At 43.6% G+C, this 27334-nt stretch overlaps 1 protein-coding gene across 2 annotated transcripts in view; it reads left to right on the top strand.

The window, feature by feature from the left end:
• The first annotated feature begins 1510 nt into the window (after positions 1-1510).
• The window catches only part of TAF4 (TATA-box binding protein associated factor 4), a 36071-nt gene continuing 10247 nt past the window's right edge, over positions 1511-27334 (top strand). The window contains exons 1-10 of one of the 2 annotated variants that reach the window (XR_014887762.1): positions 1511-1885; positions 3700-4788; positions 20539-20705; positions 21166-21285; positions 22388-22507; positions 23265-23387; positions 24173-24262; positions 25307-25549; positions 26581-26728; positions 27071-27185. Coding sequence is in view for 1 of the 2 variants with exons in the window: in XM_085241697.1 (XP_085097823.1) it covers positions 1567-1885; positions 3700-4788; positions 20539-20705; positions 21166-21285; positions 22388-22507; positions 23265-23387; positions 24173-24262; positions 25307-25549; positions 26581-26728; positions 27071-27185 (2534 nt within the window). In the remaining variant the exon portion in view is untranslated. The remainder of the gene's footprint in view (positions 1886-3699; positions 4789-20538; positions 20706-21165; positions 21286-22387; positions 22508-23264; positions 23388-24172; positions 24263-25306; positions 25550-26580; positions 26729-27070; positions 27186-27334) is intronic. The other variant, XM_085241697.1, reaches the window with a different exon arrangement.

Raw genomic sequence — 27334 nt, 5'->3', positions numbered from 1 at the left:
TTTGTTACTTGAGGCCTATCCATTAAGATAAATAGCTCTCAGTTTTTGCTGTCCCCAGTTGAGCTTTTGGCAAACATCTCTCATAGATGCACTTACATGTTTGTGGGCAGGGCAGGACATGAGACTTCAATATCGTTCCTATCACTCGCTGGGCAAGCCAGATTTTTTTTATTTTTTTATTTTGTGTCATAGCACTGCAAATTAAGCCATTGCCACAGATGTGTAATGCAGGAAGCACTGACACCCATCTTTGGGCAGCCTTAAGTACAGAATCCTCTCATCCCTGACCTATTTAGAGCAGCCCAGTCCCTGAGCTCCCAGCACCCAGAGCTCCCAGTCCCCTTCGCAGCCCTACAGCAGCCACCGGCTGGTCAGTGCTGGGCACTGGCAGGTGCAGAGCTGCCCTCACAGCAACACAGCTCCAGCCTTTATGCTTGGGAATAGATGGAATTATTTTATAATACCGAAACAAGAACTGCTATTTTAAGCTTGACACCCCTTAACACGTGCTACGCTTTATCATTCAGTTAACACACCTCGTTACCTTTAGAAAGAGCAGCCAGCAAAGGACAGCGGCTTGGATCCGCACTTTATTTACTTCCTCCGCGGCGGTTGCACAACGGGTCAAAGTGCACTCCGCCCTACGGCCCCGCAGCCCCGCGCCGCCGCTCCCCGAAGGGTTAAGCGGAGGCGGGGGTGTAACGCGGGGCTGACACAAACCCGGGGATCGTCCCCGGAGCGGCAGCTCCCCCGCCTCGCGGTGCCGGCTCGGCGCTGGGAGTGGACTGTTTAAAATTGTCATCTCCCTCTCTTTTTTTTTTTTCGTTCCCCTCCCCTCCTCTTTCTCTCTTCTCAGCGCTCAGATCGCACCGCACCGCCTCCTCGGGCCGCGCTTCCCGGGGCTCCCCTCAGCCTTCAGCCGTGCTGAGTCAGCCCGCTCGGGGCCGGAGGTACCGCTCCCGGCCTGCAGCCGCCTCCGCGGGCAGCGCTCTGGGCTTCGGCGCGGGGCGGCACGGAGAAGCCGCTCCTCCTCGCCCGGGGCCGCCCTCTCCCCCCCCTCCGCCGCCGCCGGCGGTGGATCAGTTACACGCAGCTGGCACAGGTGTGGGGCGCCCTTCAGACTCGCGCCGCCGAGGGAGACCCGGACACAGGGAGAACATGCAGCCATTTTGGGCAGAGGCAGACAAAGAACCGCGGCCGCCCAGCCGCCCCACCGCCCGCCCGACGACAGCCCTCTCTGTTCCCACAGCCGCCGCTGCCGTCGCCCGCTCGCCCCACACCTCCCGGTCTCCCCTCGCCCGCCCCCAACTCTCGGCGCGGTTCAGCCGCCGCCGCCCGACTCCCGACTCAGCCCTCTCAGCCATTTGCGCCGCCTTTTATAGGCGGTCGCCGACCAATCAGCGGCGAGCGGAATCCCTCTCCGACCGGTGATGTGAGGCCGGGCTCGCGCGCGTGCGCAGTCCGGGGGAGGCCGAGTGTGTGTGTGTGGGGTGGGGGGAGGGAGGGAGGAGTGGAAGGGGAGGGGGGGGAGGAGGGAGCAGCTCACAGGAACCCTCCAAAAAAAAGATGGCGGCGGGCTCGGATCTGCTGGATGAGGTTTTCCTGAACACGGAGGTGGATGAGAAGGTGGTGAGCGACCTGGTAGGCTCCCTAGAGTCCCAGCTGGCGGCCTCCGGCCACCACCACCAGCACCACAAGGCGCAGGAGCCCCTGCGGGCCGCTGGGGGGCTGCTGGGGAACCATGTTGTGAGCGGCGGCAGCGGCAGCGGCAGCCCTAGCCCCAGCCCTGGAGGAGTTGTAGTAGGAGGCAGCGCGAATGCCCAAACGGAGAGCGGCGGCGGCAGCGGCAAGATGGGACTGAGCGCCCCGGAGATCACAAAAGCAGGTACGGTGCCGTGCCGCGGGCAGGGCTGGGGGCGCGGGGCCTCCCCTCCCCCTCCGCGCTCCCCCCCGCTCCGTCCCCTCTCCCCCCTCGGCGCTTTGGCACCCCTGGGGCTCCGAGGTGGGCATCGGCCCTGCGGGGCCTCCCCGCGCCGTGTCCCCCCGCCGCCCGTCCCTTCGCGCGGCTCCGCGTTCCCTCCCCTTTATTTTCCCTCCCGCTCACCGGAGGATGTTCTGTCGCGTGTGTGGGGGTCGGTTCCCCCGGCCCGGCCCGGCCGTGTCACTCCTCTGCCGTCCCTTCTTCTTTATATATTTTTTCTGCTCCGTCCGTCCGTGGGGTTGAAGGCGCACAGCCCACCCGTGGGGTGACGGCGGTACCGCGCGGCCCGAGGCTGCCCCCGACCCCTCTCCCCTCCCCCCCAAACCTTCTCCTGCAGAGGTGGGGGCTGCGGAGGGAATCCCTCTCCGTAGTGCCCCCTCCCCAAAGCGCCGGGGGTGTTATTAATCATGACATCTATTTCCTGCGGAGGAGGAAGCTGGGGAGGGGGGATTTCAACGGGAGGAAGTCCCTCGGAACGCTGCCCCCCACCCGCTGTTTCTTTTCAGCCCCCTCCCCTCACGTCGGGGGGTTCAGAGGGACGCTCCGCTCCGCCCGTTCCCGCGCTGCCCTCAAGAGGGGGGTGGTGTCACAGAACGGGGAGGGGGGGGTCGGGGCTCGGCGCCCACCCGGGGCAGGGACCCCGCCTGGGGTTGTGCCCCCTCCGTGTGCTGTGGTGCTGGGACTGAGGGCTCACCCCTTGGGAATGGAAGTAAGCTGGTTTGCAGGGGAATAGTAATAGCCACAACAATTAAGAAGTCTCCCCGGAATCTCTCTGCAATTCCTCCCCTCCCCCCGTTTTTATACTTTATTCTTTTTTGCTTTTTCTCTTCTTGCTAAAGCCTAAGAAGACACAACAGCTCTTCTGTCGCAATTAATGAAGCTCTTCCAGGAGGACCTCCTTCACCTTTACAACATACATCTCAATATTTGCCTGTCACTACTGCCTTCCCATTTCTGTCTGCTTAGGGCCAGGATCCAGGCTGTCTGTGATGTTACTGGTGATAACACCAGGCCTCGTCGGGGGGGGGCACGAGGATTATTCAGGACAAGAAGCTACATCATCTTGTGCCTTCTTAAAATCAGCTTTGCTTTTTATTTATTTATTTTATAACTGTCTTTGGCTGTGGGAACTTCAGATACAGCAGAACAAATTCTGTAATAAGCTGGCACAGTTTTCTTGTAGACCTCTCCAGGTCTTGCAGTACTTCTTACCTTGTCAGGCTGATGATTTTTTTTCCCTTCAAGTTTCTTATTTTGCTGTCGTTGAGCCTCATGCTCTAACTCTGTAGGAGATGAAAGGATTAGTGGGTAACATGTGCTGGGCATAGGGAATGTGTCTTGTTAATGTGTCTTCTATTGCCTTTTTCCCCTCTTGCAGTTGCAGCCCTGCTGATAAGCGTGTTATCAGGCTCTAGAATGGAGAAGAAGTCTAAGATGACCTTCTTTCTTCCTTTCCGCTGTCCATGTCAAATCTGTTTTCCCTATTTTCTTTCACTGTAGTGATGAGAGTAAGGATGTTATAATTTGTATTGAACCTGTCAGTTTTTCATGGGAAATTGCAAGCTTCAGGATAATGTCTTAAAATCCATCTTCAGTTTGTATGCTGTCCCATTTTCTTGGCTCCGTGGAGAAGGCTTGGTGATGAGGGAGGATGTTCTGTTTTGGCAGAGTTCTCCTCCTGCTCATTCTCTCCGTTTAACCTCGTTGTTGTTTTGCAGGGGCAGGAGGAGTGCAAGGAGGTGTTATTAATCATAACACCAGGTCCCAGACTTCAGCTCTGGATGGAGCCACCACGACGAGCACCAGCACCACCACTGCGGCGGCAGGAGGATCCGAAGTCACTGCTGCTCCAGGGACCCTCAGTCAGGGCAAATCGGTGGTTATCAGCACCATGGCGACTGCCTTGTCCACCAGGAATGGCAAGATCGGGACCACGACAGTGCAAACTTTGAATGGTAGTAATGTGGTGATGAACTCTCACCACACAGGAAGTGCTGCTTTCTCTGGGACTCCAGTGACCGCCAACCCCGCTTCTGCACCTGCTGTTGCCCCTCTTGTTAACAATGGACCTGGATCTGTGGGAAAAGGAAATACTGTTAACGCCGTTTTGCCGTCAGCTTCCAACACTGTCATCCAGACTTCTTTCCTTAATACTGCTGTGTCTTCTGCATCTTCCTCCTCGCCCACAGTTATCTCTTCACAGCCGCCACCGAGCGTTGGAAGTGGGGGCCCTACGGTCACACTCGTGAGGCCCCCGATTCACACAGCAGGACCCACAGTAGCCTCAGCTGGCGCGGCCACTCAGAATGGGAGCAATACTGTGATCAATTCAACCATCAGTGTGGGGAGTTTTCCTGCTGTTGCTACAGCCACTGTGGGATCTGGAGTTTCCCTCCAAACAACGCTTGTGAATAGCCAGTCTGGTTCCAGTGTGCCAGCGGCTCCTACCACACAGGTCATCAAATCTGAGTCTCCTAAAACTATAGTGCAGGCAGTATCCCAACAGCAGACGCTGGCTACTGCTGGCCAGCCCAGTACTACAGGGGGTAACATGATTATTGGGCAAACTATGCAAGCTGGGCTCACCAATGTTGCCCCCAATCCTGGTGGGATACCTCCTGCAGCACCTGGCACCCCTACGGGAATGGCTAAGGGCACTGCCAACACGGTGGCACAAACTCTACCGAGGACTCCAACAGCAACTACAAGTGGAATCAGAGCAACTTTGACTCCTACAGTTTTAGCACCTCGTTTGCCTCAGCCACCTCAGAATCCCACTAACATTCAGAATTTTCAGTTACCACCAGGTAAGCAGAAGCTCAAGGGCTTCTTGTTTTGGGAATGTGATTCTTGCAGGGAGGAAGATCTCTTGCTGTTTAATTGTGAAAAAAGGTGTTATATTTAACAATGGGAATAGTCTGGTGTGGTGTAGTAGTATAGTAGCGTTCCACTGCTTAGTGTAGTTTTTCAGGTGACCAAAAATGTCTCGTGTGCAGTAATAATTTGGAACTAAATCTATCTGGTGTCTTCTTTACAATGTTGAGTGCAGATGAAGCTGCAAACTGCCAAGTGTGACAATGAAACATTATCAAATGAAGTGCTGCTATTTCATTTTCACAGAAGGCGTTTTAAGGCAATTTTGTTGGTAGTTTGTATAACCTTTGCATGCTGTTCTGTTCCCACTCTGTCCCTGCATGCCCCCGGTACCATAGAGCTCTCTTGAATAGAGAAACTGCAGATACAACACGAGAAAACTACCTTCTTTTCCTTTAAATACCTTCAAAGTGTGACTTAAAAACTCACACATTTGAAGCTTATGATGATCTTTTCAGTCACTGTAGTTCTGATACAAAAGGCAGTCTTCCTCTGTCCTTACCTCACCCTGTTGTGTCTAGGGTTGCAGCTTTTGTAGTAGCTAGTATCGTGCTTAGTGCAGAGCATCTCTGGGCAAGGAATGTAGTCCTGACCTCAGTGGGTGAGTAAAAAGCAGGATGAGAAGCATTTCTGGCTTGAGAACTGTTTCTGTTTTTCTTTAAATATCCTATATTTGTGCATTTAAAATTACATGTTTACTCTTATATTGAAGCTGACCTGTGCATGTATCCAGTTTCGTTTTTCACTGAAAATACTCACATGAACCTACACGTAGTTTTCTGTCTTTTTAATAGTATGTAGTAATAGGTGTATTCTCAGTATTCACAGTTTTCAGGATAGCATTCAGAGAGCAACTAACTGTGTTTTGCTGCTAGTGCCTCACGAAGGCAGCAGCATTTGCGTATCGCCTGTTTCATTCTGTCTTTGTAAAAGTACACCTATTGGGACACCTAAGCGACCTCAAAGCAGTGCACCTGCTGTGTAAGGCAGACCAGAAGCCAGGCTGCATTACTACACGCTCTCTGTTTGGGTAATATGTTATTTGTGATATGTGATGCTGTGTAGTTTGATGAAGTCTGTCGAGCGTTCTGTACGTGGCATAAATATTCCTCATTTTTTTTGTGTGTGTAGAGAATTATTCCCTGTATGAATAATTTGAATGAGACGTGGTGCTAATTTTAAAAAGAAAGACATCACTAAAACTCAAACCTTGAAATCCTCATGTTTAATTTGGAGTTTGTAAGTTGGTAGGCTGGAAAAGCCTTCTTTATTGCCACAGTGTATCAGAAGATTTTTCAGGCTTGCAGTCTATTGCATTGCCTTGTGTACCTATGTTTTTACTAATGCTGCATTATAAATCTGATTATGGGAAAAATACTACTGCTGAGTCCAGTGGGACCTTTTTTCCAAGTAGCTGCTGTTTTCAAACCACCATAGCATACTGAAATACGTTACACTTAGAAGCAGCATTGCCAGTCTTTAAGCATAATTGGGCCATAAATTGCTCCTTTGGAGGTCTCGATAGATCAAAGTAAGGCAATATAGTTTCTAAACACTTGGGCTTTTTTATTAAGCACTTTTCTTGTCTGTTCTACACTTTTAAGAATATTTATAACTTAAAAGAATAGCATGACTTGTAAAATAAGCATACCTACATGAGTGGATACATAGAAATTAGATTCTTGCGTGGTGACGGGCTTAATACTGGGAATGATTTTCTTTTTAGTGTAACAATTCTTGCTTTTTGTTTTAATTTCTTTGGTTAATTTTCTGTACTTTGCCAATATAGCCAACTTTGCAGATACTTTGCGTGAAGCACATCTTGCAGAACAGAACACTTAGCAACTGATGGATGCTGAGCTCTTAGAAGCATCTCACAGGTGCGAGGGCTGAGCACTGCTGAAAAATCTAGTGTCTGCAAGTGCTCTAATCTTTAGTAGTGTTCATATGCATTCATAGTGAAAGCAGAATAGATGACTGTTTTTGAGATGTAATTTCAAGTTACATGGTGATAGGCCAGATTTTTAAAGGCAGCTTGGTAATGTGAAAGTGCAGCTGTAGTGCCTGTATGTTGTACATCTACTGCATGCACCAAATCTGCAGCCACACGTGCGTGCTTAAAGTTAGCGCTGCGTGCTAATGGTTTTATAAGACAGTGCATGAAACAGCTTGAGATTAGAGATTGAACATGTCACTTTTTATACTGCTGTTTACAAATACCCACAGAATTCTTGTGGAGGTTTGACCAATGAGCAGCATGTGTTTTATAGCTATTTTCATGTCTTGATATACTGTTTCTGGCTCTCCAAAGTACTGTTACAGTTTCACATAGCTGAAAAGCAGAACATAAAATGTTGTAAGCCTGGAACTTGGTTACAGGTTTCTAATGTTCTCTTAAAAAGAGCGTGTGGAAAACGTTTGATCTACTCTCTTTAAAATAAATTACTTTTAGAATGATGCTTTATATCATATTAAGTGACTGTGTAACAAACATCGACTGACCAAATTAGAGGTGTTTGAATTGCTAATGGGATGTGGTTGTTGTGACCTTACTGCGTTCTGCTCTGTCATTTCCCAAAGAAACTGGACTACTCCAAGCATCTGTGCATTGATAAGTTTCCCACTATTGACATCTTTGAGGAAGAGGACTGTTGTGCTTCGTGGTCCAAGCGGGCAGATCAGGGTAGTGAATGTCCAAGAGTAACCTTACTAATAGCTTGTTAGCAGAGACAGAAATGTTGACAAATAATTTGCTAGTAGGGGACAGGGAGGGAGGAACCCACGTCTGTTTCTCTTTATACATGCTACTTTGAAGATGCTGCATCTTTGAAATTGTGTCTGGAAATAAATCATGGTCGGTTCTTTGTTTTGGAGTACTTCAGGCAATAATATGAAACGTGTTGTGTACATTCATCTGGTAAGAGATAGGGAAATGTATCAGTTTGTTAAAGCATTGTCAGTGTTTTGCTGATTTTTACAGATGCACTTTTCTGCTGGATTTCCTAAGATTAAACTTTTGCAATGTAGGAGCTCACAAAGTGACTCGAGGCCATCCCTGGCACGTGGTACAATCACCTTGTAAAATGACCAACTTGTGTGCTTTCAGAGCTCTCTTTAAAATACTGTCTTCTCCTGCAATGCTGTAATGGTTTCAGAACCAAAGTCCAAGAGGTTATGCTCACCATAACAGTATTGTCAGCTTGAGGGTTCAAAGATTTGATTTCTGTTCTTGGAGGTACTTTATGCTGTTAATCTCTTCCGCTTCATTTTCTATGTACAGGCATCTCCTGATAACCTGTAAAGTGCCTGCTTAGGGCAGGGAGCAGACTGGGAAGTGCTGCATGTATGCAGGAAGAACTAAATGTGGCTGGGAGCTCTTCTGGACTGTTTTCTAGCTTAGTTGACAATGAAGTCTGGAAACCTTTGCTTCCCTCAGTTCTCTCTTTTTCTTTTATTTTCTGAGATAATATCAGTACTTACAAAGAATTGCTTGCTTGATCCTGAAGGCTGTCTTTTTTTTTTCTTAATAATCGAAGTTGTGACACCTAATTCTGTTTGCAGATAGGATAGGTTGGTTTTACAGATTCTTTTGGAGCTCCTGACCAGCATTTGTGTTACCAGTAGTGCAGTCATTCAGTTGCAGTACAACAGCTATCACAGGTTTGCTTCACTTTTTATCTAATGATAAAACACCCATATTGCTTTTACAAAATTCCATTGCGTCCCCCAGCAGCTGGTGAAGGGGGTGAGACTTGGCTTCCTTCACCATATTCTGTTTTGAGGGGCTTTTCTTGTGCCGTTTCTGTGGTGGCTGCAGGATGGGTCCTTTCTCAGCTGTGAAACTGACTGCCTCTTTAAGAAGTTGGGTTCTAGAACTCCTAACAGCTCCTAACAGCCGGTGCAGGTGAGCCCTGCGGTTGGGCTCAGCTTACTGCTGATGCTGTCCAGGAGTGAAAGGTGCTGTTCAGCAGCAGACCTTGGAGGATGGCCTACTACTATTCACCCTTTGGAGGTGGGATACTTCACTTGGTTTCTATAGGAGTTAACTTTCTCTTTCAAACCAACGGTTTTCAGCTTGTGTCCGTTGCACAGTAAGGACTCTGATGTCCCAGTGCTTGGTTTTTCTGACCTTAGGATGGGAAAACTATCATTGCACACACTTAATTTAAAATGTATTCAGGTCCTGTCTGCTTCAGCAGTGGTACTTTTTGGAGCTGGTATCACTGAAAAGTAATTTCCACAGCGGTAGTACAGTTTCCTTTGGTAATGAATTGGGCTCTAGGCTGTTGGGAAAGGCAGGTGGATTTAAGAAGGAGAAAAGGTGATAGGATGAGAAGAATCAGACTACACTTAAGTTGTAAAACACTTTGTGTTACTTTTTCCGACTGAAGATGGTGTTCCGTGGGTTACTTTGTGCTTAAAACACGTATCCCAGAGGTGCCTAAAACAATTAGGAACAATAAAAATATAAATGCCTACTTCCATAATCTTAAGCACAGAAAGAAACAGAAGAAATAACATGAAGTAGTGGAATGTAGTTCTTGCTATTTCTCACTGACTGGGAAGTGAGTTCAAACATATCCTGATGGTAGCTGCCCTGCGTTATGCACGTGCTGCTGATGTTTTGCCTATTAACTGTGCTGGCATGGCTGTATTTTGTTAGGAAAAAAAAAAAAGTGTAATGCACAGTGATAATAGGAGCTTTTTATAGTATGTTTTACTTTCATGGCGTTTTGCAGAGCTTAACCCTCGCAGCATGCTCGTGTGGTTGATAAATAAAGTAGTATGAATGCTGCTTTAAAGCTGGAGGAAGGAGCAAGTTGGAGAAGTTCTGACTTGCTGAAGGCCATGAAGGAATCAATATTGAGCCAAGATTTGAGCTTAGGAGTCCTGTAGCTGGCGTGTAAAGTGCTCTCTCTTTCTGAAAGATAACTGTGGATCATTGCTGCTGAGCTCTTCTGGGTGAGGGGTGGTTTTCATGTTCAAATCATGCATCAGCAAAAGGAACATTCTGCTTTATTTGAAATCTGTTACATCAGATCTGCCATATGTCACCAGACTGAAAGTTGTGTTTGTTCTCACTGCGACTTTTTAATTAAGGAATCCTGCATGCTTAGCTTTGTACCCCAGAGAACTTAAAAATGAGAGCTGTGTGATCGAATTTGTTGCTGCTGTTACAATGAATGTCATGAAGCCAACAAATGCTTTGTTTTTGTACGTTTGATAAAGGTGTCTCTGAGTATTGAGATTTAATGTGAAATGCAGCAGTTGTGCTTCTCCTAAGCTATGAACACTACTAACTTTGACTACTTACTGTTCAGTTCTGTTACAGAGTGTATTCTTGTTCCCAGCAATCTTTGAAAGAGCATGTGTGGATTTGTTTTATAGATCTATCACAGCTGTGGTCTTTGGGGGTTTTGGGGTAACACTTACGCAGTCGATAGGGAGCTACAAATACTACAAAAGAGTTGCATCCTTTCTTTCGAGGCATTTTGCACTCTGCTGCTTTAGGATGCTCTGTGGTGTTGGTGTGTTCGGTGAGCTGAATGAATGCTCCACGTCTGGGAGTGTACGTGGCTCACTTGTAACGTGCAGCAGATTGGTTTGAGGACCACGTGTTTGGCTGCTGCCCAGGGCTTGAGCCACTCTCACAGGGTGCTGCAGCACAGATAGCAGCTGAAGGTGAAAATGTGGCTGGTGCACTGAAGACACAAATGAGTAGGTATCACAAACTCTCTTCAAACAAAACCTTTTGGTGCATGAAAATCCTTATTATTGTTTGTCTTCTCTGCTTTGAGAAATGATATGGAAATAGAATCCCAAGAAATGCATGAAGTAGTTCAGGAACACAGTTGAAAATGCAGGTATTGGCTTAAGTGGGCTTTAACACAGAGAAGAGAGGGGTTTGCAGAGAGCCTGCTCTCGTGAAAGCTGTGTGATGGGATGCTGATGGTGTCTTTGCTGTGGACCAGAGAGAGAAGCTGCTAACAAGTGGGGCACTTTAAACATTTCTGGGTTGTTATTTGCAGTTTTTTTTTTTTGGTCAGAAATGTCTGAAAAGAACATTTTTGCCTGAAAATACCCAGTCTTGCCAGGGGTTTTGTGTATTGAAACTTTCATAAAGTTTGCAACGCCCTTTAACTGTCTGAATCCACTCCTGGAGTGTGATGTCATGGCTTGATGGGAACAGGAATGCTTCTGCCAGCTGGGAGGGGGTGGAACCACGTCAAATTTCATTGTTCGCCGTGTTATCTCTTGTGAGAAATATTTAAAGAAATGAGATGCATGAAAAAAAAAAGTAGAAAATTGTCTTTCCCACGACTGAACACAGCGATAGGAAGGAATACACAGCAGTGTTTAGCAGACAGCTCTTCTGTTTGCTCGTCACTGAGCGTGGCAGAGCTTCCCCTGGTGCTGCTGGGGCTGTGGGCTCCGTGGGCTCAGGATGGCCTTCTCCTACGGGCAGGCTGTGTGCAGCTGTTCCAGAGAGGACTCTGGGGATATTCTGGCTTTGTCTTTTGTGTTATTACAAGTTGGTAATGCCTTAACTTGAATTTGCTTCTGAACTAATTAGGATCTCAGCTGAATTCAAGAAGTTGCTGTTTGTTTATACTGATACAGACTTCTTAAAAGCTGGATAATCTTTGTCATCTGGGTTCAGGTTTTGCTGTACCAACCCTCTGGTGTGTTTCTTCCTGCTAAGAGAAGGGCAGCGGATGATGCACTAATTGTGCTTTACGTGACGTGGTTATGTCCACACTGCAGGTTGTAACTGAATTACTGTGGCAAAATGGTTCCATTCCCACCTGAAATGCTGGGAGAAGTGCAAAAACTGTATGCAGAGGCTGTAATTAAACAGGTGTAAAGATTGTCATCACCCATGCTTCAAATTAAATGTTTTTTTTTTTTTCATTGAGGCCAAAGAGACACGAACAGGTTACCCTAAAAAACACACTGCTGCTTCAGGAGGAATTGACTTTTTTTCCTTCCTTTGCTTAATCTTAACTTTTTACCCCAGTTCTATTCTGCGGTCGTTTCCTTCCAGAAATGCTGGTGTTTTCCTGGAGGCATAGCAGTGTTGAGGCACTGAAGGCCAAGTTTTGGCCAGAGCCGCCTTCTGCCTTAGAGTAATTCTCTTCATGTGTCCTCAGAGTAGTATCTAAGGTAAACTGAAATAATTCTTGAGGCCTTCTGTATGCCTAGAAGTTTTTTTAGTATAGATTCTTTTTGATGAAGACATTTTTTTTTATTATCATCTCTGTGTAATAATATAGGTTATCAATATCTAATCAAGAACTAAGTGATACCTATAAGGAGTGCTGCCCCTGCAGTGTGCTCTGCATAGGCAGACTTTGGCAGCTCTGCTCTTAAAGCAGTGTACAAATACAGATAATCTTTGGCCCTGTAGTTGTTGTCAGGTTAGAAATAACATTTAAAAAATATGACTTTCTGTTCTTGTATTACCAGTAATGAGAAGGTTATGCTTTGAATATAAAAGGCTGGCTCCCAGCAAAATGCATAAATAGATTATAAATCCTTTTACCCAGGGACAGTGCTTTTGCTCTGTATTTATACAGGAGTTAGTGCAAGATTTGACTGTTGCCATGTTCTTTTTGAGGTATTTAGAAAAGTATATTGATAAAAATTGAGTAACTTCTTGTCCATATAGAACTATTTATACGTTAGAACTGTAATTTGTTAGCAGCAGTTGGCTTTGATTTTGATGCTTTTTTCCTTAAAATGCATTTCTGAAATATATTTTTTTCCATAATGCGTTGTAGCCAATACCTGGACAACTAGTGAAATAGAATTAGCATCACTGTGTAATATTGTTCTACATGGCTAGTGGGACTGTTCCAAGACGTTTTATTGAATCAAGCCACTTCAGTTAAAGTGGTCTAGATTATCATTATAACTCAATTAACATGTGATTTCTAGAGCAGCCGAGCTGTTAAAAACCACCCCTGTGTTTATGCATGGAATAAAGCATGTGCTGGATGCTGTACAGCCACCCGGTGTAGGTTCAGCTGCAAAATGTGTTCCAGGTGTCAGAGAATAAACAACACTGAGCTCTGAGCTTTAGTGCCATGCTCCTGTCCTTCCTAAATGGCTTGGGGTGCAGCAAGGCTGTACTGAGCCATCCTTGCACCTTCCTTCAGCCAATTAGTTGGGTATTTCTGCAAGGGAGGGTTACACAGAATGCATCTCCCAGGAGTTACAGCATCGGGTGCATTTAGCATAAGCAGCAGTGTGGCGAGTGGGACCAGTTGCACCTATGAGTCAGAGCAGCAGGGAGCAATTGCACACCTGTAGCCAAAGAGTCAGAGAACATGACCAGAAGTGTGTTGGAGAGGTTGGTGCAGGAGATGGGACGGGTTCTGAAGCAGGAAGGCTGAGAGTGGCTCAGTTGTGCAGAAGTTTATGGGAAAGCTTGAGCAGCTGTTAGTTCATAATAAACACACGTGTGGTCGTGTTTGCAGAAGTATTAAGGGTGGATTGGAAAAAGAGGCAAGTGTTCATGCCATGAGCCTCAAGCTTGTGTTTCCTACCATTCTTCCTTTTTTTCAGCATATCCTTTGGTTTTCTTTCCTCTCTCTATGGGGGAGGGGAGGGAAGGCACTAATTATTTATAAGTGTTAGTCATACCCAGTCATTAAGCTTAGTCATTACTCAGGACTGTGCATTTGATGGTTAGTAAACTCAAAACTAGACTTTGTTTTGTTTAAAAGCTTTGAGTGCAGGCTAAGAGGTGAGAAAGTACTTTTCTTCCAGTGTTCAGCTCTAACTGAAAAAGCAGTGCTACTTAATAAGTGTTTCTATCAGCCAAGTGATGTGTAACATCATGGCCCCATTACTGGTTTGTGTTTGAACTCATGGGCATTGTGTGTGGCATATTCTCAAAGCGGAGCGATTTCTACATTGGTGATGACAGCCTTAAAATCACAGGGTGTTTCTGCAGGGATTGGAGGTGAAGGTTCCTGTGAGGCTCTCCTGTAGCAGTTGGCTTGTGGTGTTGTCCAACGTGGGCTCTGTGGCTCCAATTGAAGAGGCAGCACCAGCAGGGGATCTCATCACCGCATAAAATCACCAGGGTGCACCTAGAATAGAGCAGTCATGGTGTGCATGGTTTGAGGTGTTGCTGTTTGAAGGGAGGTGATGTGGATTTACTGCTTTATTCCTCACTCTGTGTTTGTTTGCAGGCTGTGCTAAGTTCAAAGCTTGAACATTTCCATTTCATCCTGTGCTTGAACCACTGTAGTGTGTTGATGCACTTTGCTCTAGAAAACCTCTTTGCCAGAAATGAAGACTAGTTGAGTTTTAAAATCTCCTGTTTAGAATAACATGGAAATGATTAGCGACCTCTTATTTTGTGTCTTCCTCTCTCAAAAGCAAGTCAGATTTTGATATAACTGCATTGCTGTTTGGTGCAGGTGTATTGAAATCAGTGGCGGAGCTACATCAGAGTCCCTTTGAGATAAATAATTAAAGTAGCTGGTTTAGAGCCTGGTAGTGTTTTCCTTTCTTAGTTCTTTCTGCACCAGTCTAAGGACAGATCTGTGTGATGATTGCATTGCAGTCTGACAGCTCTCCGCTGTTTTGGTTTTACGTGTTCGACTAGAAAGGAATGTTAACACACTTTCAAAGAATATACCTTTCCAGAAAAGTCAAAATAGTTTCGGATCACATTGTTGTTGAAGCATTTGCTAAATGTTGCTGTACAAGAAGAGGTGTTTGGCAGAACACTTCTTAAACATTTTTCCAGCTAAGAAGATAAGATTTCTCCGTATGGGATCACTGTTAAATACAGAGGCTTTTTGGCATGCTAGTGTGACGTGATTCCTTTAGGTATATTCCTGAAAGGCTTTGGAATCAGTACTGTACGAGTTGTTCACTTCTTAGAGCATGGTGAAGTTGTGCAGTTCGAAGCTAAGCTCTTGCATAATGAGAGCAAGTAAAAGCTTTCACTATGAGATTGTCTTTTGTTTTCTGACTCTTATTAGGAAAAAAACAAACAACTTTTCATAACATGGACTTGTTGACTTGCCTTTACAAAACAGTTTCTGTGAGGATCTGTGATGGTTTTTGAGGCAGTTCTTTCACTTCTGTTAGTAGTAATCACGGATCAGCTGCTCAGGAAATAGTATTTTGGTTATGGTCTGTGCCGTGTGTGCGGGTTGCATGTAGCTGAGTGGAGTGCTGTAGTAAAGTAACACTGTTCCAAAACTTATAGGCTGCATAGCCAGGTAAAATACAGCTTCGTTCTACCTGAAGCACAGCAGATGCCAAGCATTTAGCAGCCACTCTTAAGACGTGCAGCGCAGTGCAGCTGTGCGCTTGGTGCGGGACGGCAGGTTGCTCCCGTGTGCTGGACAGCTCTAACTGCCCGGCAGCTGCCTGCTCTGAGACCTGTGACTCAGCAGACGTGCTGGGAAGATGGAATTGTGCACGCTGTCTGTCGCAGGTAGTGCTGGGTTCTGCTGTAGCTGGCAGCTTTGCAGGAGCTCGTACCTGCCCAGCACGCTTAAGCACTGCGGTGTCACAAACCAACCGAGTTGGTGCATGGAACTCAAGAGCCTGGATCGCTGACCACGACAGAGAGTTCGGTGAGAGAGCTCCAGTGAAGGCTTTCCTTTCCTTTCCTGGATTTGTTGTGCAGCACGGATCACCTGAGGTTCTGAGCACCTAAGCAGTATCTTTCCCCCAACACTCTCTTAGCCAGAGTGAGCAAGGAAATCCATCAGGAGGAAAGGTCTGGGCGGGAGACTGACTGGCTATGACTGGAAACTGCTGAACTGTTACGTCTGGGCTTCCCTCATTCCTAGTGCGGTCCCATCTTGATGACATACTGTCCAAGACTGTATGTGACAGGAAAACTGATGTAAATTCATTAATGCGATTAATGGAAGCTCGGCTGAAGTCTTGACCCATTTTTACAGACCTAGCAATATGTCATGTCAAATCCCAGGGACTTTCTCTTTCCCTTTGAGTCTGTGGATATTACTTGGCACCCTTTTTTGGAGTTGTGCATTAATTCAGATTGGGAAGGACCTTTGAAGATCACTTGAACTAAGCCTCTGCTCTAAGTGCAGTGAGATTCAAAGTGAGGTCAGACTGCCTGGGGCCAACTCCAGAACCCTAACCTTTCTAGTGCTTGCTTCCATTTGTCAGTGTTTCTCCTGTACTGGAGAGCCCAGAACTGAACATGGTATTCCATATGCGACCTTGCAAGTGCCAATTAGTGAGACTCATCACTTCCCTGAACAAGCTGGCTATGCTCATGCTACTAGAGTCCAGTATGTGGTTTGCTTTCTTCTCTGCAAAGACTTGCTGCTGACTCATGTGCAACTCATGTCCCCTGGGATCCCTGTGCTTTTTTTCTGTAGAGCCACTACTACAGTTTTTTGCCTGCACTATTGCATGGGGTTTTTCTTTCCCAGTTTCAGGACTTCGCAGCTTTCCCTTCTAGCATATCAGCAGCTCCCCACATTTGTTGTCCTATTCAAGCCAGATGAGTGTTTTCCATTCCATCATCCAAGTCCCTGATGATATTGAGTGGTATTGGTGTGCCAGCATCATGCCCTGAGGGTTGCCAGAACTGACAGTGCATCTAATATGTTGGTGCATGTCTCCCAACAGGTATAAAAGAACGCATCTTCAGTATCAGCTAATCCAAAGCTTTGTTGCCAACTTCAGTTCTGTGCTATTCATCTTGTTTGTAATCAATACTCCTCGTGAGCTGGTGTATAGATTGTCCTTCGTGAGTGCTCTGTTCTGACAGTTCATTACAGAAGCTCTCCTTTGACATATATAAGTAATTCTAAATCTTCCTTCAGTTGTGTTAAGGGAAGCTCTGTTTAGTTACTCAGACTGTCATGAGCTGCAGTGACCTTGCAGACGAGTATCCTGTGCCAGTAGACTTTGATAGGTTCTTCTCTCTTTTTCTCTCTTTTCACTCCTATAGACTGAGAACTTTTACAGACAGTTCACGTATCATAAGAGGAGGAGTGGGGGATTCCTTGATAACATTGACATCTGTGCCAGATTATCATTTCCTTTTCTGCAAGAAGGGATGCTATCATATAATTTCTACTGAAAATTCTTCCTGTAGTTTCAATAGGCAGCTATCCTTTGCTCCAGCTCTCTCTCCAGTATTCTTCCAACTTTTTTGTATTGGAGAAATCTTAAAGCTTCATCCTTTCATCAAGGTCTTGTCATTCTGGGGTCTCATCAGATCACCTAAATAGCACTGACCCTTTTGCTTCTTACGGTTTTTGTTGTGTATGGTAGCAAGTTGCTTAACCTTGCAGACACTTTCTTTCCTTTTCATAGCAAAAGAATCTCTTCTAACAATACAGAAAAGATACTATTACAAGCTTTCTTCTACTAATATGGCACAGTCAGCTTATGATTACTGTCAGATTTTTCTGCCAGGTCAGATGTTTGCAGCATCTTGTTGCAAATGAATCTGTGCTGGAGAGCTTTGGGCACCGCTGCTCTGATGGTAAAATGTCATCGCAGGAGAACTTCCCTGGCAGATCTAGATAGGGTTTGAAGATTTGTTGGATGTCAGTGGACTATGTGATCAATAACCCTCTTTTCTAGAGATACTTGTGAGAACTTTGATTTCCTTTGCCTGATGAAGTATCAATTCTCTAGTTATTCTTTTCTGAGTTGGACATTCCTTCTGAACATTGGCCCATGTTTATTTTGAAGGTGATTCTTTGCTGCCTAGCAAAGAGCCTGGTTGTGTTTTGCAGTTATTCTTTAAGAAGAGGATTTCTTTAGAGGACTGGAAAAGTCTGTTTTCCATGTGATTTCAAGAGCATACATTCTCTAACTCCTCTATATGTTAGAGCTGAAAACAAACAAACGAAAAAACAACATTTATTAAAAGGCTGCAATCCTTAGTCGTGGTTCTGAATTGATCTGTGAATGTGGTAATGAGCAAAATCTGGTTTTTCAACCTATCTGTTCTTCTGGTCATCATCAGAAAGGGATGCTGTCACTTCTGATCCGGTGGATGCTATCTTATATTTCACAGGTACCAAAGTGTTTCATTCCTGCATGCTGCTATCACAGCGAGGAGCACAAGCACACCTCATAGTAGGTGTGTGCTGACTGCAGGTGGAACTCCTTCAGTGCCCCCAGCTGGATGTGAGGGTCCTGGAGAAGTGGATTGCTAATTCTGAGCATGGCTGGCAGCGTGTGTATTGCTGTGTGAGTGCCTGCCTGCGCGGCCAGCAGTGACCTGGAGATGCCTGCTCTGTCTGCAGCAGGTTTTAGTGGTCATTCTGAACTCCAGCTCTTGTAATGATTATTAATCTTGGTTTCTATGTTTGTCAGAGAAAACTTCTGTGTTTTCTTTCTTTCTTTTTTTTTTTTTTTTTTGAATGTAGAGGTTCTCTAGCTGGACAGGTGTTACACAGATAATAAAAGGAGTCTGCAAAGGCTACAAAACTTCTTTTTTTCCCCCCCACTATTATTGATAGGGTTTCTTTCTCTTTAGTCTGTGCTATGGCATGCCATCTTTCAAAGGAGCAGGAAAGGAGAAGGCATAGAAGAAAGCCTGGTTCGTTTAGCTGACATACCGTATGGACAGAGGTCTTTTTATTTCACTGCAAGTTTTATTAATTAAAAATAAAGAAACGCACACACACAGATAGAACAAAACCATCTGAAAATAGAAATGCTGTTAGCAACTAGAATACAAATAGACAGAGTCAAAGAAGACACAATGTAGGGTCATGCTGCTGTGCCATACAATAATGAACCTTTCCATCCAAATGCTCTCTTGAAAACGAGAGATCCAGGAAGGTCTCCACCACAAGAGCACACGAGGTGACTGTGGCATTAGGCAAGGAGGCAAGTCTTGTCAGCATAAGGAACAACACAACTCAGTTCTGCTAACCCTTTATTTGGAGCTGTGATGAACTGCTTAATTCAAACTAAAAAACTAAATATAACATAGGGATAGGTATGAATGGAGCTTTATATGAAGAACTTGTTTATAATAACTTTGATACTCAAGCAAAAGTTCAGACTTCCCATAGAAATCTTTGCGTGGAGTCAGCATCTGAGTTAAAACTGATTGGCTTGTCTGTCTTCTGCTAAAAATTGAACTTTCTTGATATGTTTTCTAATGCTTTTCTGTTGTCTGGACCAGCAGTTGTGCTCTGTTGCTGTGGGCATGCTCCAACTCTGGGAATATTTCACTGTGCTTGCTCTCCTGAGGTAGGCAGCCTTCGTTCTGTGCTTGTCTGCTGCCTTTTCTTTCTTCCCATCCACTTTTTGGATGGCATGTTAGCCCTTGAATATCTTAGGGAGCCCCAAAATTGTGGTTTCTGAGAAAGCTTCTTATGGATGTCAATCTACTTATGTGCTCATAACAGCTTCTGTAAGCAAAAGCATTTGTAGTTATATTCGACTTTCTCATTTGCTGGAAACAAAGTGGTAATGAGCTGTACAATATTTGTCATTGTCTAGAAAAGAGCTCTCTAATCAGACTCGCACTGTACTCATGTCTTCAGTTATAATAATATTGAAGATTTCCACTGATTGAGTGTTTAGGTTCTTCAGCTGATTATGGTGAAACATGACAAAGATGGGCAACAAGAGTTCATCACTGAAGATCTCACGTTTATGTTTACGTGTAGTTTATGGTGGTCGTGCTCTGAGATTGCATAGAAGAAATCTCCGTGTATTTTTGGGGATGTGTGTAGACTTTTTATTCATGGAGTAACACCTAGAAAACTCGAATTCCAGTAGTGCCAGTTGATTTTCATGGTGAAGTTTCTTCCTGTAGTTCTGTTGCTCCAATAGGCTAACCAATTTTGGGTACCCAGATTGTTTCCTTAGGTGCCTTTTGCAGAGCTTGTGAGGCTGAGGTGGTGGGGACTGACTGAAATGTGGGAGGAACGAGCCTGGAGAAACTGTTCTCATTGTCCTGATCTCCTATCAGTGCTTCAAGAAGAAGAGGCTAGCATCTGAAAATCTATCTCTTGAAATCTGGTTCCCTACAGCTATCCAGTGGGGTTAAGTGTACTTATCTGAGTATCTGAGTGACTGAACAGGGAATGACTGCTTCGTTTTCTTCTTCATTTTATTTTCCTTTTGGGGTGTAATGTGGCACAGTGTGCTCTGTTGCAGATGCACATGAGAAAAACTGTGATTTTATAATCATGTTCATTACTAAATTTGTTATGGGGAAATTAATTTAGGACTTAGATGATTGTGTTCTTGTTGCTGTTGAAACCTAGTTTTATTTATCTATTTTTCTGAAAGTAATAGGAGTTTTGCTTAATGGCAAGATTGCTTTAGCTGCAGTGTCTCATAGAACATTTTTCTTAGCAGAAAACAGGTGTGTTTTTAAGCTATTGCCAACTTTAACCTCTCCTTATGATGTCTGAGATTGAGAGGGATGTGACTCGTGTTCTGACACACACCATAATGAGTATTTTGATGATATAAATAAAGACTATTTCTGTAATTAAGATATTCTATACAAAGTATAGGAATGCATCAGACTATTCTGCTTTTATTTAAAACTACTTTTACTAGCTGTGTAGATCTTAAGCAGTGCATTAATTCCACATATACCTAACTTGGACAAAAATCTGAGGAAAATACACTCCTTCACATTTGAAAGAGGCAGGGTGTTTGTTGACCAGTTTCTTTTTTAACAGGCATGGTCCTCGTGCGTAGTGAGAATGGGCAGTTGCTGATGATCCCTCAACAAGCCTTGGCGCAGATGCAAGCACAGGCACATGCCCAGTCTCAGCCTCAAAATACTATGACTCCTCGTCCTGCTACACCTACCAGTGCTCCTCCAGTGCAGATATCAACAGTGCAGGTTAGTTCAGTGATTTGTAGCATTTTAAAAAAATAACTGAGGTTCCTCCTGAGAAGAATACACCAGAAAGTTCAGCCTGGAGAAGAGAAGGCTCTGGGGAGACCTTGTTGAGCCCTTTTGGCACTTAAACGGAGCCTATAAACAGGACAGAGAGCTGCTTTTTAAATGGTCTCATAGTGACATGACAAGGGGGAATGATTTTAAACTAAAGGAGGGTAGATTTAGGTTAGATGTCAGGAGGTGGGGGTGGTGAGACACTGGTCTAGACTGCGCGGAGGAGCTAGGCATGGATGCCTCGTGCCTAGAGGTGCTAAAGGGCGGGTTGGATGAAGCCCTGGGCAGCCTGATCTGATGGGTAGCAACCCTGCCCATGACAAGGGAGTTGGAACTAGATGATTTGTAAGGTCACTTTGAACCCAAGCCACTCAGTGAATATTTTTTTCTATTCCTCTTTCCCAAGGCACCAGGAACATCTATTATTGCACGACAGGTGACACCAACTACTATCATCAAGCAAGTGTCTCAGGCTCAAACGACAGTGCAACCCACAACGACGTTACAGCGTCCTCCTGTTGTGCAGGTAAGTTTGTAGACACAAAATACATGCTTGATTTTAAGACATGGTGCAAAAAGCGTGAAGTGATCCATGTGACTTCCAGGCAGCAATTATATGATGCCAGTGCTATCACCTAAACATTTAACTGTGCTTTCTTCATCCCTGAGTGTACAGGATTAGATATTTATCACTGAGAAAAATGCAGCTTTTGCTATACACCTAGCTAGCCTTTCTCCCCTCGGAGCCTTTGCCTCTGTCAGTGATCTTGCCAGGCCTAAGAGTGAATGTACCTGAGTCTCACTCATTTACACTGCTGTTACACTGAAGGAAATGATCATTCAGTCTGTGTATTTTTCCCTCTAATGTGCGCATCATTGTTCTCATTGACTCTGACTATGAAAAATGAGACAAGTTAAATCTTTGTCTCCTTTTCTGTTTCCCAAATATCAGTAAGGTAGCTTTGGCACCACTGAAGCCTCTTTTCTTGTGGATCTTTATATAAAGAGCAAGTTTACAAAGGTATTGCTAAAGTTTGGAGAGCTAGCTTTGGCTTGATAAATACTGATTGCCAGTGGTAAGTAGGATATGTGGGAAGTCTGTCAGTGGGACTGTATGTGTGAAAAGATCTTATTTACAATGCTACTTCTTTAAAGATGGTGATCTTACTTTGAATTACCAAGTTGTCTATGAAAGCAGAAAAATGCTTTATCCTATTGTTCATTAAAAGACCTGGAGAAAATCACAGCTTTTGGGTCACTTCTTTTTCTGAAAGTTGCATTTGAAGGAACAAGCCAAACGAGTTGCACATTGACAGAAGTGCACTTACTTTAGTTGTGTTGGGAAACAGCACTGTATGAGGGTATGCTTGTGTATTTTGCTGCTTAATTCAGTAACCAGAAGCCGTGCAATACTTAAATCAACTTTTGCCATTCCAGTCTCGAATGTGTAGCATATTGTGCCATCTGGTGGCTCTTTCTTTCCACTGCAACAGAAAGTGTATTATCCTTCTGCAGTAGCTGGGAAAGATGGGCTACTGCCCTGTGACTTGATTTGTTTGACAGATCAGGAAGCAATCATGTTTTAATATATTCCAAGTACAATAATCTTATTTTTGTGTTCTCTGCAGCCTCAGATTGTTCTGGGTGGTACTGCACAAACAACTACATTGGGGACAGCAACAGCTGTACAAACTGGAACTCCTCAGAGAACAGTGCAAGGAACAACAGCAACCTCCACTGCTGCCACAGTAAGATACTGAGTACTTTTAGAATCAATTCTGCTGCATTTCTGTGTGTGCAACTATAGAGACACATATCCACTGATGAAGTGGAAGGTAGTAAAGATGTAGGAATTGTGTTATCTACTTGGAGAAAAAGAGTAAAATTTTAAGCAGTACCATATAATTTACAAAGTGTGAAACACAGATCACTTGAATTTTGGGAGCTTTGAGAGCTGCCGAAGTATAAATTTTATTTCTGTAATGGCTTTTGAAGTATTCCTTTCTTAAAAACCATGAGTTATGTGTTCATGGGAATGCGTATCGTTTGACATAGCAGAATGGAACCGTCATGAGAAGGGATAAGAGGCTGACACTGACTTGTTCAAGATGCTTGTGTCTAGGGCTGTGCAACAGGGAGAATCAGAGTGCACTGTGCTATGTGCTGGGAAGGAGGAGCTTTGCTATTTGTTGCCCTCCTGCAGTGCCTATTTTTGCATACCCAGATGTCATTCATAAAACACTTTGCATTTCCTAGTTTTATTGAGAATAGAATTTTTTATATTTTGATAACAAAAATGTTAAAAAGATATGTATTTACAAACCAAAATATTATTTCAGTCTTATTATTTTCTACGTGGCAGAGGCCCTGAATTTATAGATAGTATTATTTGGTGATTAACTGAGAGAAGGACTTTATTTCTCTGAGTTTGGAGTCAAAGTAGTTGTTAAAAAGAGTTCAGCTTCCTTTTTGTTTCCTTTCTTCACCGTCATCCCCTTTTAACAGGAAACTATGGAAAATGTGAAGAAATGTAAAAACTTTCTATCCACATTAATAAAACTGGCATCATCTGGGAAACAGTCTTCAGAGACCGCAGCTAATGTGAAAGAATTGGTACAGAACCTACTGGTAAGAAAAGTTCAGAAGAAACTTTTTTGTAGGAAAGCAGTATGTGGGCCAATTCAGCCTCAAAACTGACCTTTTTGCTTTTAGGAGAAAGATTTTAAAATATGGGAAAAATGAAATTGAAAAAGTTTTTCTGAATTAAAATATATGCATGAATTTTTCTTTGAGGCTTGAAAAGCAGATGTTCTTGCTTATGTTCTCATGAGAACTTACCCATGACCCTCATTAATCTGTTGTAATTGACTTAGGTGAGTTAAATTTAAGTGCAAATTGCGTAGATATTAACTCTTTAAATTCAACAATTTTTATTGATAAGACAGTGAACAAAAAGATGAATTGTGTACTTCAGGGAAGGCAGTACAGCACAGCTGGCACAATGGTTTAGTGAAGGAAACTGCAAACTTTTACATAAAAGTAGTAGCTGAAGCTAGTGCTAAAGCTTGATGTAATTAATATTTATAGATGAGTTTTTATTCCTGTATTACTACTGCTCAGTGTAGTTGATAGTGACTTTTAATTTAAGATGAAGTTGTGTATTCCAGATGTTATCACACAGTAACCAGCAGTAGTCCCAAAATCAAATCTTGAAATGTATTTTCCCATGAGGAATCTACAACTACTTTTGTGAGAGACAGCTGCATTCAAAGATTGTTACTGTGATGAAACTACTGATAAGTGAAATAGTGGAGAATGATAAAAACTACTAATTTTCAATAGATCAAGTCTTACTCTTCTTTTGGTGTTGAAGAAGTTAATTTCAGCAATTTCATCCATTTTTCTTTTTGAAGGATGGAAAAATTGAAGCAGAAGATTTCACCAGTAGGCTCTACAGAGAACTTAATTCTTCACCTCAACCTTACCTTGTGCCTTTTCTGAAGGTAATGTGTGTTCACTACACCTCATGGTTATCTACTTACAGCAGTGAGCACAAGCATATCTTTTGCCACTACGGATGGAATTCCAAGGCGGTGTAGATGGAATTTGAAATAGTGCCTGGTTAGGCTTCTGCTCTCTTAAAATAATATTTTTTGTCTCCTGGTTCCAGAAGCTTGTTAGTATAATTCATTGGTATAGTCAGTAGTTGGCTGTTTTAAGAAATCTGAAAAGTGAGGGTTTTCTTTCTATGGCTTATGAGCTGTTTCTTTCCATAGCTCCAAGCCTATGAGTTGATTTATTATGGTTTCTGAAAAATAGGGATTGAATGAGAGAGAAAACCAAACCATGGACAAACTCATACTCTTAGCTTCTGTGCGTATTTGTGTGGATAAACAGGAAGGTTGTCGTCTCTAAATAATAAATGCAATCTGTCATACATTTTATAGTAATTGGACACATCTCAAAATAATTTTTATTCCAAAACATTTTCTACCTGAAAAATCAGAGAAGGTACAACAGGCCTTTATGGTAAGAGTATAACCTTGCTTGACTAATGTATGATTAAGGGATGCACTTATAGTTGTAGGTGTGTATTGACGTTTCTGAGGTCTTAAATGCTTGTTCATACTTGAGCTGTTCACAAGGACAGAAATTGTTACCATACAGAAATAACTAATGTAAGTAAAACACTGCAGTCGTCTGATCCATCGCATCCTATAGCTTGGTATATGTAGTTAGGAATGCAGTCTAAGAAGGCAGTGTGAGCTTAGACTGTTAAATATGTTAAGGTTTCTAGGTGGGCTCAGTGATCTATGGGCCCATGATACCCAAGTTTCTGCAACTAAAGGTGCTGTTGCTCTGTCTAGCTTAAAATGGGAAGTGGCATGGTATTTCTCTGTGTGCTGCTGTCATGTTTTTTTTTCTAATGTAGAAGTGCATCTGTTACAATGAACTGAAATTAAATGAATTGCTGTCTATGATGAATGTTTTCTTTTGTGATATAGGATTAAAATACTCAAGCAAATTCTTTCCTTTCCTCTTTTTAGAGGAGTTTACCTGCCTTGAGACAGTTAACACCAGACTCTGCAGCTTTCATTCAGCAAAGCCAACAGCAGCAGCCAACAACGCAAGCAACAACTGCACTTACAGCAGTGATGTTAAGCCCTTCAGTTCAGCGCGCAGCAGGGAAGGCAACTGCAACTGTAACAAGTACTCTACAACAACCTGTAATCAGCCTAACTCAGCCTACACAAGTTGGTGTTAGTAAACAAGGACAGTCGACACCACTGGTGCGTAAGTTGAAGTGTGTCATCTGTTGCTAAACAGGTGTTTTTTCAGAATGCAATGGCTTCACAGGTTGATTGTTTAATTCAGTCGAAGATCTTTGACCATTTTTTAAGGGTAGCTATTAAGGAGAAGAATAATATATATAACTTAAAATCCATTCTTGATTAAAGTACTGTATTTCCTGTTTTAACAAGAAATACTGGCAGATTTTCTCAATTACTCCATAGCCATGAGAGCAGTATTAGGGAGGAATTTTAATTTCCCATTGCATACATCTAATGACAAATTCTTTCTCCTGTTCTGGAATAAAAATTTAGATCTGTATGTAAACTTTCATGAAAACCAGGTAAGAATAGTATCATGTGCACACCACCTCTTGATGTCTACTGGTAGCAAAACAGTGCCTGCACATAGGTTTTTTTGGGGATACGTATTGACTAATGTGCACAATTGAATTGCTAGAATTTCTTGCTACTTAGTATATGAACACTTACCATTCGTCTGAGCTTCTCCATCCATACACTTTTGCATGGAATGGAAAGTAGAGATCACTGTGGTCAATTTGTAAATATTCAGTGTAACCAAAATGAAGGGGGGAAAAAAGAGGCAACCTAGTACAAAGCTACACAGCTGTGGCTTATACTGATTCTGGATGAAAACAGTATAGGTAAAACCAGCTGAATTACATGTACCAAGTTGCTATTATTTCTAGCTCTTAAATTTGTTCAGACAGATGCAATTTGCCTCTGTCTGTTTTTCTAATGTAGAAAACATATCTTTGTGATTATAGATAGAGTTCTTAAACAGAAATGGGGTATTTTCTGCTGGTTTGTTGTTGTTGTTGTTGTTGCAGAAAGTGGGTTATTAATTTTTTTCAATGAAGAATGACTTTAGTTTAAAGAAACTTAAATACCTTAACATGTGCCGAACCTGGATCAATGAACAGATGCGTTGGTTGTTAGGCTTTGTTTTTCCCACCTGATTCTTAGCCCTAGTTGGTTCAGATTTGTTTACAGTTCTTTTCTTTCTACAGGTTATTCAACAGCCTCAGAAAGCAGGGACGTTGATAAGGCCCCCACAGGTAACGTTGACACAGACACCAATGGTAGCACTGCGGCAACCACACAGTCGTATCATGCTCACTACTCCTCAGCAAATTCAACTGAATCAACTTCAGACAGGTAGGAGGACACCTGATATGTGCTGTTCTAATAGCATTCAGTTGACTTGCTTAGCATCACTTTTGAAGTGTCAATGGTGCACTGTTGTAGCACTGCTAAAATCTTCAGTGTGTGTTGTAGTGGCTGGGGGTGCACACATGCAGGGCAGTATTTGTAGTTAGAGAAAATGTTTGAGTGCTGGAACTGTATGGGAGGGCACTGTTCTAGGTGGGCGAGATGCTGACAGAAATTGTTGAGGCAAAATCTTTGTGCCAGGAGTATTGTCATTACTACCTGTGACTGGCTCGTAAATCTAAGCTCTGACACAAATTTGATGTACAAATCTTGTCTGTTTTCCTGCAGTACCTGTGGTAAAACCAACAGTATTACCTGGAAACAAAGCTATAGCCACTGTTTCAACACAAGTAGCTGCTGCTCAGAAGAATAAACTGAAAGAACCTGGGGGAGGTTCTTTTAGGTGAGGAACCATGTGCTCATTTGTACTCATACATACTGCCTGGGCAGCCTGCAGAACTTAGTGGGAACCTGTCCATGTACTCTAGTGGTGCTGAATCAGGCTAGGTAAACGCACAAGAACTGAAAATTGATTTTCTGTAGCCAGATTTG

Source organism: Meleagris gallopavo, chromosome 22 (genome assembly GCF_905368555.1).
Source record: "Meleagris gallopavo chromosome 22, MGAL_WU_HG_1.1, whole genome shotgun sequence".
Classification (NCBI taxonomy): domain Eukaryota; kingdom Metazoa; phylum Chordata; class Aves; order Galliformes; family Phasianidae; genus Meleagris; species Meleagris gallopavo.
This window is presented reverse-complemented; position numbering and strand designations above follow the sequence as displayed.